We start from the raw sequence: 17,598 nt of genomic DNA, 5'->3' as shown, positions 1-17,598 counted from the left end.
GCACAAGGCCTGGGAGTCCATTCCCAGCACTACACAAAACAAGCCACACCTACCCAGGCTGTTCCTGACAGCACTGCTGGGGCAGGGCAAGGTGCGTCGTGCATGCCTACATCCTTCCTTAGACCCTCAGTAACTGTTGGGAAATCAGTGGGGGTGGGGGTGGGGGTGAACTCAGGGGCACTCAACCACTGAGCCACATCCCCAGTCCTGTTTTGTACTTTTGATATCTTTGAGGAACCAGTCCTCTGGGGATACAGAAGGACACCTGTACACCTAACATTTAGGACTGATCTGAGTTAATGATAACCAGTTTGAAGATGTTTTTTATAAGTGAGGTGAGTTTTAAAACTTAATTTAAAAATATGTAATATTTAGCTGGTGGCACATGCTGTAGTCCCACCATCTTGGGAGGCTGAGGCAGGAAGTTTGCAAGGGACCAGACCAGCCTCACTTTTGCTGAGGCTGGCTTTGAACTCATGATCCCCTTGCCTCAGCCTCCCCAACAGGAGTGCACCACCGCATCCAGCCTGAGTTTTCTTTTCAACACTGCAAAAGGCCCACAGGTTAAAAAGGAGGAAACAGAGGCTGAGTGGTGGCTTCCAAATGCCAGGATGAACAGCCAGGCCAAGGAAATTTGTTTCTTTAAATACAATGCTATGGTTTGGATGCTAGATGCCCCTGCAAACGCTGATGTGTTAGAAGCCTGATTCCCAGGGTGATGGTGTTAGGGTGGTGTGGACCTTTAACAGGTAGGGCCTGGAGGGAAAGCTTCGGTGCACTGAGGTCACTGACCTTGGAAAGGATGCAGGTGGTTCTCACATGACCCTCTTGGTGGTGATCTCCAGAGGCTGGTTATAAAAGCCTGGCCTGGCCCCACCCAGCTCACTGGCTTCCTGTATCTGGATGTGATCACCTGCTCCCACACACACTCCCACACGGCCATCTGCCATCACATGATGCAGATGAGAAGGCTGTCCCCAGAAATGAGTCTCTGCAGCACCACACCCTTGCACCTACCAAACTGTGGGCTAAATACACATCTTTTCTTCCTAACTAGACTCCATGCTCGTTATAGGGACAAGAAGCTGAACGTTACAGACACCTGAGTCCCAACTGAATTCCTGATATAGCAGTTCGAGGGAGAATCTAAAATTCCAGCCAGGTTTATAAGCCTCTGGCTAGAGCCAATGCACACCATTTTACGCCCCATAGATATCTAAACTGCTAGCATGATTTTCTTAAAAAGGTTTAAAAAATTCTCCACACATTGTAGTTTCTAAAATAATCAATGAAGACAGGTTCCAACAAACATGAAAATTATGCCCTCACATTGGCTGTTCAAAATTCAGAGTGATTTCCTACAGAATGGCATGATGACATCCGCTCTGTTACAGGCATACTCACCAAGAACCACTCACCACTGCCTGTCACTTATAAAAACACCCCCCTCTCATCTCACTTGGGATGCCAAGAAAGCAGCTCCCCAGGGAAGGAGATACCGCTTCTCCTGGTCCTGTTGTTTTCACTGAGAGGACACACCAGAAAGAACTAAAACCCAGCAAGTGCTCTCTCCATGCTGCTGTGTCTCTAGATTGATCAGAAAAAAACTAAAAATCCATGTGTGCAGGTTTCAGATTGTGTCTATGCAGCTTGGGATAAACCTGCCTTCCCAGTCTCACCTCATTTCTCTGTGGCCTCACCTCCAGCCACACAGCAGACACCCTGAGTCCCACACCGCCCCACTCCCTGCCCCGATGTTGTGCTGTGTCTGCACCTGTTGGCTGGCCCACAGGCATGCAATTCTGATTTCTGCAACAGCTGGCACCACAATGAAAGGCTTTATACAGGGGATATACAGGGAGCTATCACCTGTACTAGCCTGCCTGAAAATACCACTCTAAAATCTCAAATTCTTTACCAATATACCCCTGTTCTTCATGAATAACTGTGTGGTTAAAGGGAAAATGAAACTGAATTCAGAGTCAAATCTATGAAACAACTTATCAAGTCATTTAATGATTAATTAAGAAAATGAAAGCACTTGGTAGAACATTTATCATTATTTGTGGTATTGGAGATTGAACCCAGAAGTTCTACTGGCCACTGAGCATCACCCCAAACTAATTTTGAGACAAGGTCTCACTAAGTTACCTGGACTGGTCCCTTGTAAACTTCCTGCCTCAGCCTCCCAAGATGGTGGGACTACAGCATGTGCCACCAGCTAAATATTACATATTTTTAAATTAAGTTTTAAAACTCACCTCACTTATAAAAAACATCTTCAAACTGGTTATCATTAACTCAGATCAATCCTAAATGTTAGGTGTACAGGTGTCCCTCTGTATCCCCAGAGGACTGGTTCCCCAAAGATATCCAAACCACACATTTTCCAAGTCCCGTATATAAAATGGAATAGATTTGCATATAACCTACACACTTCCTCCAGTGTACTTTAAATCATCTTTAGATGACTTATAGAACCTAATACAAGATAAATGCACATAAATAGCTTTTGTTCTGTGCTGCTTAGGGAATAATAATAAGAAAAAGCTTCTGTGTATATTCAGTACAGGTAATTTTTCCCCCAAAATACTTTTGACTCAATTGATCGAATTTGCAGAACCTGTAGATAAGCAGAGTGACTATACTGTGTTTCTCCACAGTTACTTTCCTATTTCTCCCCTTCTGAATAAAAGTTCTACTCCCAAGTAAACTGTAACAACTGCTTAAGCTACAAACGCCACAGAGATTGTACCATATGCTATGGTTTGGGTGTAATTTGTCTCCCAAAGGTTCATGGGCTGTAATCTCGGTCCTCAGTTTGGTGGTGTGGGAAGTGATGGAACTTTCAAGAGAGAACACTTTAGTGGGAGGTCGTTAGTTAGGCCACCAGGGTTGCTACTCCCAGTATAGACAGCGGAACCTCAGTCTATCTCTGGCAGCATGCTTTGTGATCTCATCTCTCACTTCAGCAAACACTCCTGCCTTTGAGGTCCCACCTACCATAAGGTCCTCAAGAGCTGAGGTGATGTCAATGACAGGACTTTGAATTTCCAGAACTGTGAGGTAAATAAACTTCTTTTCTTTATGGATACCCAGTTTTAGATATTTTGTTATAATAGCAAAAGAACAAACTAATACAGAAGAGGAGCAGAATATCAATGGAGACACTTGAGGATGCCAGTCTACCTCCGTTAAATGTGTCCAGGCTTCCTTCACTTTAACATTCAATCTTTTGGGGCCTTTTTAGGTTTACAAGAATAACAATAATGGCATCTGCTATTGAACAAGTTCTTCACATATACTCTTTAACAGTCAGATAATGACACCATTCTAATAGTAGAGGGAGCCTGAGGCCAGGAAGTGGTGGGGCCCAAAACTCAGGTACAGGTTCTAGAGCTCAATTCATGCTCTCTGATGTACCAACAAGCACTTATTAAACATCTTCTGTGTGTAAGGTATGATACTGACATAAAAGCATACTCTCTCCCCTTCTCCAGGGATAATCCTCAAATATACCATATTATTTCACTCTGCTGATTTAAAAACAGTTAATGGATTAATTATTCATTCAGTCAAGGCTTCCTCTACCAGGGATACAAGATAGGCCCTGGTCTCTCAGGTTGGGAGGAGGTGAAGCAGCGTGGCTGACCAGGGTACAGCAACGGAGATGGAGATGGAGACAAGGCCTAGCAGCCTTGGAGGAGGAACCAGCAAGCCTGGGCGGACCCAAACACAGGAGATTAGGGAAGGGAGCCCTCCAGGCCCAAGAGCTAGTGAAAAGGCCCCAGGCAAAAGCCAGCTCAGTGCATTCATGGCAAAAAAGAAGGCTGGGAGGTCGCCTGGGTCTCAGTGAGCAGGGTAAGGAGCTGGAGGTTACTGCCAGAGCAGTGGGAAGCCAGGGGAGACTGTACACAAGATCTGGTTCACATTTTTAAACACTACTCTGGCTGCTGTGAGGACAATGAACTGTAGGGAAGAATGAAACAGGTATCCCATCAGAAGGCTACTGCTACCTGTGTCACCAAAGACAGCCAGGCAGCCCCGGCTCTCTGGCCCCACACCTTCTTCATCCCAATCTGTGCAGTCAGCCCAAGCCTTCATGTCGCTGAGCTACGTTTCCAGTGTCCAGCACACAGGCAGCACTGAACGGAGTCCGTGGAGAAAAGCTCCTACAGTCAGAGGCAGCTCTTAGGGACATTTTCAACCTTGGAATTAAACTTCAGGAACCAACAAAAAGTCTAATTCCTACAACAATCTCTTGAACATGCCTTCTATTATTAACAGCTGACATGAAGCAAATGACACGACTCCAACAGACTTGGGCACTACTGCACAAACTTTACCACTCTGGACCGTTTTAAGGCAGATTTGATTTAGAAAAGAGGAGCATGCTCATGGCTCATTGCCCAACAGCTTCTTGTGAGACATCATATGCAAGCAGGCTTCAGGCTTACAATTATTTTGGGTCCCCAATTTCAAATATGATCTTTTTGATCTTTCTGGTCTTTTTGAGAAATGAAAAAAATAACTACAAATCCACTGTACTTATGAAGTCATTTACAGACCAAGAGGCTCTCTTGTGTCAAAAGAGTCAGAGACACCAAGATCTCTAGCCTGTGATTCGATGGCCTCCGCTTTTCTCTAAGAAGTCTGTCAAGTTTGCTCTTGCTCCTCAATATCCTCGGGGATTACTAGCAAGTTCAGCTACACTTATGGGCATAAATGCAGAAATTCACCCTTCCAAAGAACAAGACTTGATTGGTGAAGTTGGCAAACCTCTGCATTATTGCAAGGTCAATATGATACAGAGAGGCCTTATTTACTTACCTAAGTAATGTGATGGATGAAATGACATAGGCTTACTAGTCGCTGAGTAATATCCAATTGCTCTCTTAAATCGAATAACTTTGTCATCTGTTCTAGACTGAAACAGATGTAGGAAAACCTTAGTTATGCCACTAGTCATGTGTATGAACATACTTTTATAATTCAGCACATGTATAATAATCTGTAGCCTTTCAAGTTAGATAAGAATTTAGAATGACATTAAAACCTTTAGGGAAAAAAAAAATCAAGAGGTTACTACTGAAAAAAATCAAATCAAAAATTAATTATTTTAAAGCAATGCAGTTAGAAAAGCAGAACTATGAGCTTGTGGCAGAGTTGGGCCCTGTCTCTATGACTTACTTCTTTGACTTCAATTCTGCAGTCACTGGTCCTGCCAAGAGACCCGACCTGCCACCTGCAGCTGGTGGAGCAGACTGCAGCACACTCATCAGGAATATGTCTAAACAGAAACAAGTCCCCCAAACCTTACCTATTCCACTAACACTGACTTGTTCACATGCCTTACTTTCCAAAGAAGAAAATCCCTGACTATCCCCTAAAGGATACAGACAAATCGGGAATTCACAATACCATCTGACCAATTTCATTCAGTTGATCTTCTGCCCACTCTGGAATACAGGTCTTTTTAAGATAGAGAACTCGGAGCAGCAGACTCAGCCATCAACTACTTGAAACCCTTATAGTTTGGAACTGATTGAGACCATCTGGTGGGAGCCTGGCCCCTTAGCCATGGGCTCCTTCAGAATGGCGTGTATGGCCCAGCCAGACATACACAGTCAGTTCGCACCTCCTAAGTCCCCTTCCCAAACCAGCCACACCACCATGCAAAGGCCCACCCTGAGTCTTGCTTTTTTTACCTGTGAATGCTGGAAAACATCTTTAGCTATGGCATCCAGGTCAGAGGTGTCTTGAATGTTGCGGACATAGTCAGCAACAGCTTTGATCACTACATCGCAGGGTGGCAAGACCAGCTGGTGGGCCCGGACCTGAGAAGCAAATGCACATGTCAGCAGTGGGCATGGGACACAGAGCAGGGCACATCAGGATGCAGGATCCAGAAATTCCAACATGGTGCTGCCTTCTAGGTTCCTCTGGGGCCTCCTATCATCCATCTCAGCCCTATAGCTTCCCTAAGTCTCCCATGCTCTGAAGCTCCAGACCTGGACTTTTCTTTCAGTTGATGAAATACAACTCAGCTGCTAAAACTCTGTTAGATTAAAAGAGCACTGACAACCTTTAGTTAGCTTGCGAAGTCTGACAATAGGAACTGTGCCCCACCCCCCCATGCTAAGCACAAAGCAACTCATGAGAGAGGCCCTGGAGCCATCCGCAGCACTACCTTAGGACTCTCTGCAAAACTACAGGGAATAAAGGCAATCACCAAGTGCTGGACCCACAGTAAAAGGCCAAATTTAGCTCTGAACTATGGAACAATGGTACCACTGCCTGATGAAGGGCATGTCTGATTGAAGAATGACAGAACATGAAATACAGTGTAGGAACATCTCATTATCCAAGAGCTGGCATCAGAAAAAGTTAATGGATTTTTTAAAAAGGCAAAGACATCTGATAAAAGCTCTGGGGTCAGCAGAATGACAGTCTCCAAACACCAACCACATCCCGCTCTCCAGAGCCTGTGAATATGCTGCGCTGGGTGGCAAGATGGAACTGAGATTACTAGTCACCTGGCCTTAAAATAAGAATACTGTTCAGGACGACATGGAGAGGTCCCCCTAATCACAGGGTGGGGCTCTGACGACAGAGGAGGGGGCCACAGGCCCGTGAATGTGGGCAGCAGCTGAAGGTGGCAAAGACAAGGGAACATTCTCCCTGAAGCTGCCAAAGGGAACACAGCCTGCTGATACTCTGACTTCAGCCCAGGGAGACCCATTTTGGAATTCCAGCCTCTAACGCTGAGATAATTATGTTGACATGAGGGACAGGGGGGCGAAAATAGGATTAGAAAAATTCAACCTAAGCAAAGAAAATGAAAGAAATCTCTGGCAGACAAATATATTTATACTTTGAAGTTATTACCATGCAAACTTTCAGAGGCACAAGACTACATTAAAAAAAAAAAAAAAAAGAAAAAAAAAAGATGTTTTCCCCATGGTTGAGTAGCTGCTCCTCACCTCCTGAGGCAGCACATCCCCTTCCTTTAGATCACTAGTATCCAGAGGAGGAAAATGGAATAATAAGGGCCTCCAAAGCACCACACCTTCCTAGAAACTCAAGAGTTCTCTGCAGAATGTGAAGAGCTACTGTCACACTCATGCTTACAGCAGACACGTGGTGAACAACACTAGGTCCTGTCCATGCCCCAACTTCTAAGGGATGTTTCAACAATCCCACAGGCAAGTGAGAAGGCTGCCGTGACCACAGGGAGAGCAGGGTCAGAACGGGAGCCTTGAGCTGCCCCGCCCTATGTTCCTCTCCTGCTCCTGCTGGGAGACACTGGGCACTCTGCTCACAGTGAGCATTCCACCAGGAGGGGCAGCACATCTGTGGAGGATCCCTGGTGGCCAGGCCTCAGCCTTGTTCTCTGTGGAGGGAGTACAAACCTACTTACATGCCTCAAGCACCTGGGCAGCTCTGTCAGACACCATTCTGCTTCAAAAGGAAACAACGGAATCTGCTGCTTTTATTCCCATGTGCAGTCTTGCCACACACCCCCCAACACTGCTGCTCAAAGACCCTTGAAGTGAACAGATCCTATCTATATAGATATATAACCCAGGGGTGCTCTACTACTGAGCTACATCCCAGGCCTTTTTATTTTTTGAGGCAGGGTCTCACTAAGTTGCTCATGGTCTTGCTAAGTTGCTGAGGCTGACCCCAAACTTGTGCCGATCCTCCCATCTTAGCCCCCCCAAGTCATTGGGATTAAAGGAAGGTGCCATAGGGCCCAGCCAGATCATAGAAAGTGTCCTCTAAACTTTTCTGAGTGGCTAGCTTAGCTCATGCTGCAAACACTACCCTTTATGACATGCTAACTGCACAGCCACACTCCACCCCATCCTCCATGACCGTTCTATAGCCAGACCCACCTTTCCCCTGGATGGCTCCCAATCTAGCCTTGTAAATCCAGCTCAGGATAAAGCCCCTGATCTACACTGTATGAGAGGGGGGCTCTGAGGCCTAAGGGCCTGTTCTCACCACAGTCCCCACTCTTCCTCAAGGAAGGCAGCCAGTGGACAGAAAAAATGCACTAGTATAGGGACACCCAGCAGGGCTTTACTGCACCCAAGAGCTGAAAGCACACTGCCTCCAGTACATGCTACGTGATGCTTTTCCCACGGCAAAACGTGCAATGAGTTTCAAAAGGATTTACCAGGGAATTAATTTTGGTGCCAGGATCCTCTAGCACACTGAAATAAAGGTATGCATATAGGTATACATACCATGTAGATGATTGTTACCCATCAAAATAAACGGGGTGGGGGGATATCAAGACCTGTTTATTCAAAATCTTCCCAAATAGCAAGTGACTCAACATCAGCAGTCATCACACAGGAGGGTTACTCTGTCCTTGTCTGCTCATAAAAACAAAATCCACACTCAAACCAAGTAACAGAAGTGTTTGCCATATAGTGGCAGGCTACAAAATATTAGTTCCATTTCCTCCTTTCCTTTATTCAGCTTTTGTTTTAAATTTTTAGCTCAAAAAGTTAACATTTGGGAAAAAAAAAATCAAATAAACTGCAACAGATCCAAAGTTGAAAACAAATGTACTTTCTGTTTGTTAGAATAGAAGGTAAATTGTTTCATTAAAAATACAAATGTTGCCAGACGTGATGGCACACGCTTGTGATGGCAGCCACTAAGAAGGCTGGGGAAGGAGGATCACAAGTTCCAGACCAGCCTGAGCAACTTTACGAGACCCTGTCTCAAAATAAAAAGTAAAAATGCCTGGGGATGCAGCTCAGTGGTACAAAGCCCCTGGGTCCAGTTCCCAGTAGTGGAGGGCAGGGGGAGCAAAAAATGTTTCTGATCAATTGCCTTTTATCATGGCACTTCATGGCAATTTCACTGTTATTTGCTTTGCCAGAAAGAAAAAAATTTAGGGCTAGAAAAGACCTCCAAAATATTTAACCCAACCCTTTGCTTTCAGGCAAGAAAATTAAATAATAGGCACCATTTGCCTGGAAATGATCATCGTCTCTGTGTAAAAATATTCTTCTGTGAGAGATTTCACTTTTGGCATCATCTCTTTCCAAATTTCCAGACCTAAAGCTTTGTACTATGATTTTTACACATCACCGACAAATGAGAACAATGCGGGAAGTGCTTAAAAACACTGGCACCATTAGACCTTACCCAGCAACCTGCTGCTGGCTCTGTGATAGGTCATGGTTGATAATCCAGTAGGTGTCCCTGTGTCACCCATGATAAGCTGTCCTTTGACCACTCTGGACAACCTTTACTTTGGATTTTAAAAAACAACAACAAAGACCTTCTTGGACTCTAAAGCCCTGGGGCTGGGTGGTGGTGTGGACACTGGCTGGCCACACTCATGGGATTGGCCCTGAGAGGGCACTTGTGCTGAGGCCATACAGCATGAGGTTTCAGACCCATCCACGAGCAGCTGGACATGCCCAGGAACAGCTTCTGCAAAAAGCTGCAGGTGTTCTCACTGATGGAGGAGAGGCACGGACCCTCAGGGTGGTGGTGAGCACAAGACTGCAACTTAGCAATGGGACCACACCCAAGGGGACTTCAGGAAGCCTCTCTGCAGTCATTTGCTGACGACCCCTTGAGATCTTTCATTCTTTACAGCTGCTAAACTCAGTCAATTGTTTTAGCCTTTCAAGAGCCACATTAAGGGAAGCTGGGCACAGTACACTATAACAGCTGAGACCCAAGGAAACAACTGTCAGGTTCCTGAAGGCAAAGTATTAGAAGAGCCTGCTGAAGAAGCATTTATGGACTTATTCACTGCTTCCAAGCAGTTCACTCCTTGCGATTCTGCAGTCTCATTCTTGGTTATATTTTTAAAATAAAACATTTTCCTACAGCTGTGAATTCATTTAAATTATGTCACCATATCATAGTCCAGCTTTTAAATCAAGCTTATCATACCACAGGACTCAGAAAGCCCATTTAAATCCAGTATGCTTTTTCTTGTAATATTGTTGATTAAAAACTCTTAAAAGCTTTCTAAATTTACCATTAGAAAGAATAACTTGAAGGGGTCTTGACTTTCACATGATGGAAATACAAGACTTCTGCACAAGGGCAAGATGGCAGGTCCCTCTCCAGAGATATGAGGGTCCTCCCCACACAGGTCTAATCTCAGGAATCTGCTTTCACTGCTCACGTGGCTTACAGGAAGCTGCCCCCCAGGAAGACTGGGAGGGGGTTGGTTTCCAGATACAGTATTTTGATTCATCAGGATGGACTTTTGTTTTAGGCAGACATTTACTTCTTCAGGAGGCCAAATCACTGTACCATGTTCCATTTTTGTATTGATGATGTTTCAATTCTAAATAGCCTTAAAACCTCACCTTGTCTGTTTTACAAGACAAAGAAAATGAGCATTTTCCATATTAATTGGTGTTTTAGTTTTACATTGGGTCACACTTTCCCTTTTTAAAGAACAGATATTCTCATTCAAAATTTTTCTTCATTTTGGTTCTTTTTTCCTTTAAACAACTGTTAATGTCAGTGTTCTTCTATGTAGAACACCTCATAATTATGCACTCACAAGAAACTGAACCTGTCTACCATTTAATGTCCTTCATCAGGGGAAGAGGGACCACTCTTATATCCACATTGCATCAAATATCATTTATTTATTTTGCACGTCTTCTTCTCGCTGCCTCTAAGTTTCGGCTGCCACGGCCCAGGCTCCAAGCTCCCTCCCTCTCCTGCGTGCCCTGCTGCCTGCTGCCTGCTGCCTGCTCCCTGGCCCGGGCTCCCGGGCTCTGACACAGGAGGGCAAGCACTAGGAACACAAAAGGCAGCAGGACAAACAACCACCTGGGGCCGGAACAAAAGGCTGCAGCGCTGGCCATCTCTGGTCCTTCCTGCTCTCTGGTCCTTCCTAGTGGCCAGGCTTTCCCTACTCCGCAGACTGGGGCCCACCGGGCCCTTCCCTTCCCTCCCATGGTCCCACTTTCTCACTACTGTGAAGATGACTGCTTTCCGCCCGATGCACACTTAACCCTGAGCACTTTGGTGTCCGAGGGCTGATCTTGCCACATTGCATTTTTAAGGAAAAAGAACTTCTGAATCAGGCTGGCCACAAGACTCAGATGAACACATGTATACACATGAGTTTCTTAACACAATTAAGTTAGTTCCCCCACCCAGGGAAGAATGTAAGAGCCAGTGAACTCCCCTGGAAATGAGGGTGTATGAGTAATCTGATGTCAGCACCTGTGGCTCAGAAAGTCATCAAGTCTTTAAATAATCTTCATCCTCAGCATTTCGCCTCAGACAGGATATATGGAGTTTAGCCCCGAGTCTTTTTTCTTATACTGGTAGAAATTTGAATCCTTGGATGTTCAGGACACTGAAGCGACTGTGAGCCTGTGAAGTGGTAAAACCTGTTTAGTTGCTCACTGTAAGAGTGTGTACCCTGAGTGGGGGGAGGAAGTTAAGTGGAGGATGATAACAACTCATTACAAGTCAGTTTTCCCCAGGGGCATAAACGAGTTAGAAACTCGTTTATATGTTTATAAAGTACATTTTAAATTGTGGTCTAAAACTGACACTGGAATAGGGGAAGATGAATGCATTTAGTTACACTATGCTGTACTTTACGGCATATTAATTCATGGTGAACAAAGAACATTTTCTTTACAAAGATGTTTAGAAAATATTAACTTGATGTTAGAAATCCAAATACTGAAAGAAGCAAAATTAAAAATAAGTGTGCAAAATGTAAAAACATGTGCTTGTTTTGCTTAAATCAGATTATAGTTCCATATCAACTCTCTTATTAGGTCCTCCTACGTTCTTTTACATTTTCTTGGTATTCGGTATTTTATTCTGCTTTTGAAAACCTTAAATTTATTTTACTTATTTATTTATTTTAATTTTTAAAAATTTTTTAGTTGTAATTGGACACAACACCTTTATTTTATTCTTTTATTTTTATGTGGTGCTGAGGGTTGAATCCAGGGTCTTGCACGTGCGAGGCGGGCGTTCCACCGCTGAGCCACAACCCCAGCCAACTTTTAAACCCCTTTCCACTCCAGTCCTAGGCAACCTCTGCTCTGCTTTCTATCACTGTAGTTCTGTCTTTGCTAGAATTTTATATAAAGGCAGTCATATAGATTTCCTTTGGGTTTGACTTTTCATTGAAAATAATGCTCCTGAAATTCATGCATATTTCAAGATCAGTAGTGGGTTCCATTTATTGCTATTTATCCATCCATTCACCAGCTGACAGATGCTTGGGCTAACTCCAGAATCTGGTTATAATGAATAAAGATGCTATGAACATTCAGACACAAGTCTCTGTGTAAACATGGTCTTTCGATTCTTCAGGGTAAATATTGAGGAGTGAGACTGTTGGATATATGGCAACGGTATGTCGGAACTTATAATAAACAACCGCCAAGCCCTTTTCCAACTGGCCTTTCCTCGAGTTCTCCACTCCACAGCACAGGGAAATCTGCACTTGCTCAGGTCCTCCATAACGTCTGCATTATTAGTCTCTTTCACTCAGACCATTGGTTGTTAGTTGTGATATCTCATGATGGCTTTAATTTGCATTCCCTCAGCTATGTGAAGTATTTCTTTGTGTAATTATTGAACATTTTCTAAAATGCCTGCTCAAAGTCTGTGCCCATATGTTATTGGGCTGACTTCTCATTGTATCATTCTTATTATATTTTTGATATAAGTACTTTTTCAGAGACATTCTGTTCTGCAAATAGTTTCTCTGTTGTTTGCTTTTCATTTTTTTTGAATTTATATATGACAGCAGAATGATTACAATTCCTATTACACATATGGAGTACAATTTTTCATATCTCTGGTTGTATACACAGTATATTCACACCAATTCGTGTCTTTGTTCCTATACTTTGGATAATAGTGATCATCACATTCCACCACTGTCAATAACCCCATGCCCCCTAACTTCCCCTCCACTGCTTTTTATTTTTAACTAAGAAATCTTTGTGTGACTCAAAGTCATAAAGATTTTGTTACATTTTCCTATAGTTAATTTCTGCATTCTTTTTATTTTTGTATATAGATATCCATTTATTGTAAAAATGATTCTTTCCCCACTTAACTGACCATTTATTTATACCTGGGTCTACTTCTGGACTCTAATCTGGTACCCTGATCTATACGATCAGCCAGAATTATTATGGTAGCCTCAGAGTGAAATTTGGTAGTATTAAGCCATCCAAATTTGTTCTTCCTTTTGAAAACTGCTGCTATCCCTGTCCTTTGACATTCCACATAAATTTTAAAATCAGCATGTTTTCAGTGTCTATAGAAACTCTTGCTGGGATATGATTGGGAAGAAGGGACATCTTCACACCAGAGTCACCTGACCCCTGAACACAGTTCATCTCTTCATCCACTTGGACCCTTCTTTCATCTTCACAGTGGCATCCACCTGCTCGAGTGAGCTTCTCTGCGACCAGAGGGCACAGACTGGCACTTGCTCAGGTAGAGACTCCGGGCAGGCAGGTAAGACAGGCCATGTGGTATAGCCGGTTTAAGATGCTCTACCAGGAGGCCAGTGAGGCTCTAGAAAGCCAGCACCAAGTGTCACCTCTGTCAGCAATGGAGGCTGAAGAGAAATGAAGGAGATTCAGGTTTAGGATACCAAGAGCGTCCTTCCAGGTGAAGACAAGAACCAGCTGGTGGCTCTAAGGACAGTGCTACAGTGGAGTACCAGAGGACCAGGAACAATGCAACCAGAGGACGTGGGCCCTCAAGCACTGTTTAAAGGGCCAGGGGAGCAGGGAATGACAAAGTGAGGACAAGTGAGTGATAGACCCACAAGCAGTGTAAGTGTATGCGGAGAGAGCTCAAGTCTGAGAGCTATCAGAGGACACCAGCAAGAAAATAAAACCATGGGAGGAGAGAAAATATTTGCAAATCATATATCTGATAAAAGACTTGCATCTGGAATGTATTAAAAATTCTTACAACTCAATGATAAAAAGACAAATAACTCTCTTTAAAAGTAGGCCAAGAATCTGAATAGGCATTATCCAAAGAGAAATGACCACTAAACACAATAGCTCAACATGACTGTCATCAGAGAAATACATATCAAAACCAAAATGAGAAATCTCACTGAACTCAGCAGGTGGCTAAAATAAAACAGCAGACAATAACAAGTGCTGGCACGGATGTTGAGAAATCAGAACCTTCACCCATTGCTGGAGGGAAGGTAAACTGTGCAGTTGCTGTGGAGAACAGAATGGTGGTTCTTCAAAACATTAAACACAGTATTTCCACGTGACCCAGGCAAGTCAATTCTAGGTCTACACCCAAGAGAACTGAAAACATAACACACAAAAGTTTGTGCACACATGTTCACAGCAGCATTGTTTAGAATCACCCCATAGTAGAAATGACTCGAATGCCCATCAGCTGATGAATGGATAAACTGTGGCATATCCATAAAACAGAATGTTATTCAGTCATAAAAAGGAATGCAGGGCCGAGGTATGTCACAACGAGGAACTGAAAGCACCATACCAAGTGAAAGAAACGTGACATGAACACCACATATTATATGACTATTTATAATGAAATGTCCAGAATAGATGAGCCACAGAGTCAGAAGTATGCTAGTGTTTGCCATGGGGTTGGGGGGGGGAGAACATTATTGAGTAGATGGTTCCTTTTGAGGGAAACAAAAATATTCTAAAATTAGATATGGATGATGATTGCATAACTCTAAATTCTAAAAACCATTAATTTGTCTGAAGTCCTGGGATTTTATGGTATGTGAACAATATATCTCAATAAAGCTTTACTGAAAACAAAGAGGGAGAGGATTACTCTAGTAGTAGCTGTGGGAGCACCCAGTGTCCAGGCAAGGAGAAGAAGGGACTCCACTAAAGAAAGCTGAGGCAAAAACAACCTGCAGGCTGTGGGTCCCAGTAAAGATGAAGAGAGTTCATGCCAAAGGCAGAGAGGCCAGTGTCTCCCAGACATGGCAAAAAGATGAGGAAGGGAAGCCAACCTGGAGAGGCCGGGGGGCAGAGGCATGAAGCCAGAGGGCACACACACTCAGGCCTGGAGCTGCTGGGACCAACATGTGGTCGGGTATCAAGAAAAGTGACCTCCTCCAGGATGAGAGCTGCCCTGGAGCCTCCAACGTGCGGTCAGCAGGTGAGGGCAGAACCTGTCACCCACCTGGGACAAGGGGCAGTGCGGGACAGGGATAAGGAAGCAGTGCTGTGATGACATTCAGAGCCAAGTGGGTATGCTGAGCAGGAAGTGCCAGAGGCAGGTGAGGTACAGGGCAGAGGCCTCAGCCTTGAAGGGTAGGAAATGAGCTGGAAAGTGTTTACACGGTTATTTTTAAGACTGATGTTATGCGACTTATTCAAAATAAAACCAGAACATTCCAGCGTAATGATTCCTCCGTCTCCTCCAGGGGCCTCTGAAGAGCTGAACTCGCTTGCCGAGCGTTCATGAGGTCCTGCGTTCACTCCCCAACCCCAGTGCTCCACTCGCCCACCACATCTCAGACCCACTCAGACTGAGCAGGTCTCCTTCTGGGGGCCCTGCCCATACTAGCCAGCCATCTACTGCAAGAAGAGGACCACAAAGAAGTCTGATCCCCTCCATGTAGGAGCATTCTAAAAGAAATATGATGTCCCTCTCTTCCCAGCATTGTGACAGAGGACCCATCATAACCTCTAAAACATAATCAGAAAAGCTATTCCTGCATCCCACCATATTCCAGCAAATTCCTCAGAACTGCACGCCTTTCACCTTTATTTTTAAAAAAAGAAAAGAGAAGGAATCTCTGATTGGAAGGTATAAGGAAAGCAGTCTTGTTTAGTCTTGTATTTAAAATTATTCCATTCAACAATTCCACATATAAATAAAAAATGAGCAAAGAATAAATTTCTTACTAAATGCAGGTTTTCAAGACCTCAGAGCTTAAAGCCCCGCACAGCCAATTTGTACTCTAGAGGGTTTACATGAACCATTGAGAACACACAGGTAGCCAGGCATGTGGCATACACTTGTAATCCCAGGGAGAGGCAAGAGGATCAAGAGTTCAAAGCCAGCCTCAGCTAGCACTTAGCAACTCAGCAAGACCTTGTCTCTAAATAAAATCCAGCACCCAGGGCGTCCATCTGAGAAGCCTCAAGAGATGGACCTGAGCTACTATCAGACTTCAAATGACAGTAAAAATAGCAAAGAAATATAAAAACTATAAAGAGCAACTAATAAGACCAGAAGGGTTAGCCGAACCACCTCATCTTGTCCTCCTCCATTTTTTCTCCATATTCAGGTTAGCTTTTTGAAAAACAGGAAGAATATTTGATATATTTAAAGGTGTCAAAGGTGCCATGATCCCACTCTGAAAGGCAAGGCTGAGGGCTGGCTGCTCTCTGTTCCTGGGTCCTGGAGACCCTGTAATGCCCAGCCTCCTTCCTACTCAGAATCAGACCCAACTGCTATTCCCTGGCTCTGAGGGACACACAGCTTCAACACAACGAAGACATAAAAAAATGTAAAGTTGGAGAAGGCTTCTGGTAAAGAACATTTTTTAAAAAATATTTTTTCCCTTAGTTGTTTACAGATCTTTATTTTATTTATTTATATGTGGTGCTGAGAATTAAACCCAGAGCCTCACACATGCAAGGCAAGTGTGCTAATGCTGAGCCACAGCCAACGCTCCTAGTAAAGCACATTTAAAACAAAGTTTTCCTGCTGTGCCTTGACAGACTGCCCTCAGGATAAGGTGCTCCTAAAGGAGATGACTGAGAACTAGCCACTGCTAGGACAGCCTTAAGACAGAGGCCAGGCCAGGCCAGGAGCTGGAGGGCATTCCCTGAACTGCAAGAGGAAGCACAGTGAGAGGGTCAGGCAGGGGAGTCCTGTGGTGGAGGACCCAGGGGAGGGAAGGACAGACACCTCCAGGAGTCTCTGGTTCGTGTTTACCACTGAAACGGGAGACGAGTTTCTCCAAGAGTGGACAGGGATATCTTCAAAGCAGACCCAGTCGTCAGAAAGCCATCGACTGCTGGCAGTGAAGCTGGGGGCAAGGACAGCCAAAGCAAGATGGGAGGTCCAGGAAAGGAGGCAGGGCTACTGGGGCTCCAGAACAATGGACAGGGACAGAAACTAAAATACATGAAGCTGAACATGAAGTTCAGGAACAGAAAACTAGTAAAACGAAAACAGTGATCTGCAAATAACACTCTGACTGAAGCCTTATAACACCCAAGTGAGAAAGCAGAACACCCAGATGAAGCAAGCACTCTAGAAAGGCTCAGGAAGACCACAGGCAACAAGAAATTACAATTTAAAAAAATAAGTAAAGCCAGCAAACAACTATAAATATATATTTTTTTAAAAATTAAAACAATAAAATACCCAAAATAAAAAAATTCTTATATCTGAAGCCCTGCACCAGGGCTGGCAGCTGCAGCTTCACACCCTCTGGGAGCACCCATCGTGTGGGTTACAGAGGTCCGCAGCAGCAACCTGCCGAGCCACTGTTCTTCCTACCCAGGCAGACTGGCTGCCCTACCACCGGGCACTAGCAGAAGTCAGGCCCAAGCTCCAGACAGCTTTTGG

General features: G+C 44.2%; 1 protein-coding gene across 6 annotated transcripts in view; it reads right to left on the bottom strand.

Annotated features, from left to right (window-relative positions):
* The window catches only part of Fam120a (family with sequence similarity 120 member A), a 167,946-nt gene that overhangs the window by 58,666 nt on the left and 91,682 nt on the right, over positions 1 to 17,598 (bottom strand). For all 6 annotated transcript variants that reach the window (XR_013429932.1, XR_013429933.1, XR_013429934.1 and 3 more), the window contains exons 4-5: positions 5,709 to 5,837; positions 4,831 to 4,927 (exon numbers count right to left, since the gene is read on the bottom strand). Coding sequence is in view for 2 of the 6 variants with exons in the window: in XM_078030623.1 (XP_077886749.1) it covers positions 4,831 to 4,927; positions 5,709 to 5,837 (226 nt within the window). In the remaining 4 variants the exon portion in view is untranslated. The remainder of the gene's footprint in view (positions 1 to 4,830; positions 4,928 to 5,708; positions 5,838 to 17,598) is intronic.

Source organism: Ictidomys tridecemlineatus, chromosome 13 (assembly GCF_052094955.1).
Source record: "Ictidomys tridecemlineatus isolate mIctTri1 chromosome 13, mIctTri1.hap1, whole genome shotgun sequence".
Lineage (NCBI taxonomy): Eukaryota > Metazoa > Chordata > Mammalia > Rodentia > Sciuridae > Ictidomys > Ictidomys tridecemlineatus.
Note: the sequence above shows the minus strand (reverse complement) of the source record. Positions and strands in the feature narration are given on the sequence as shown.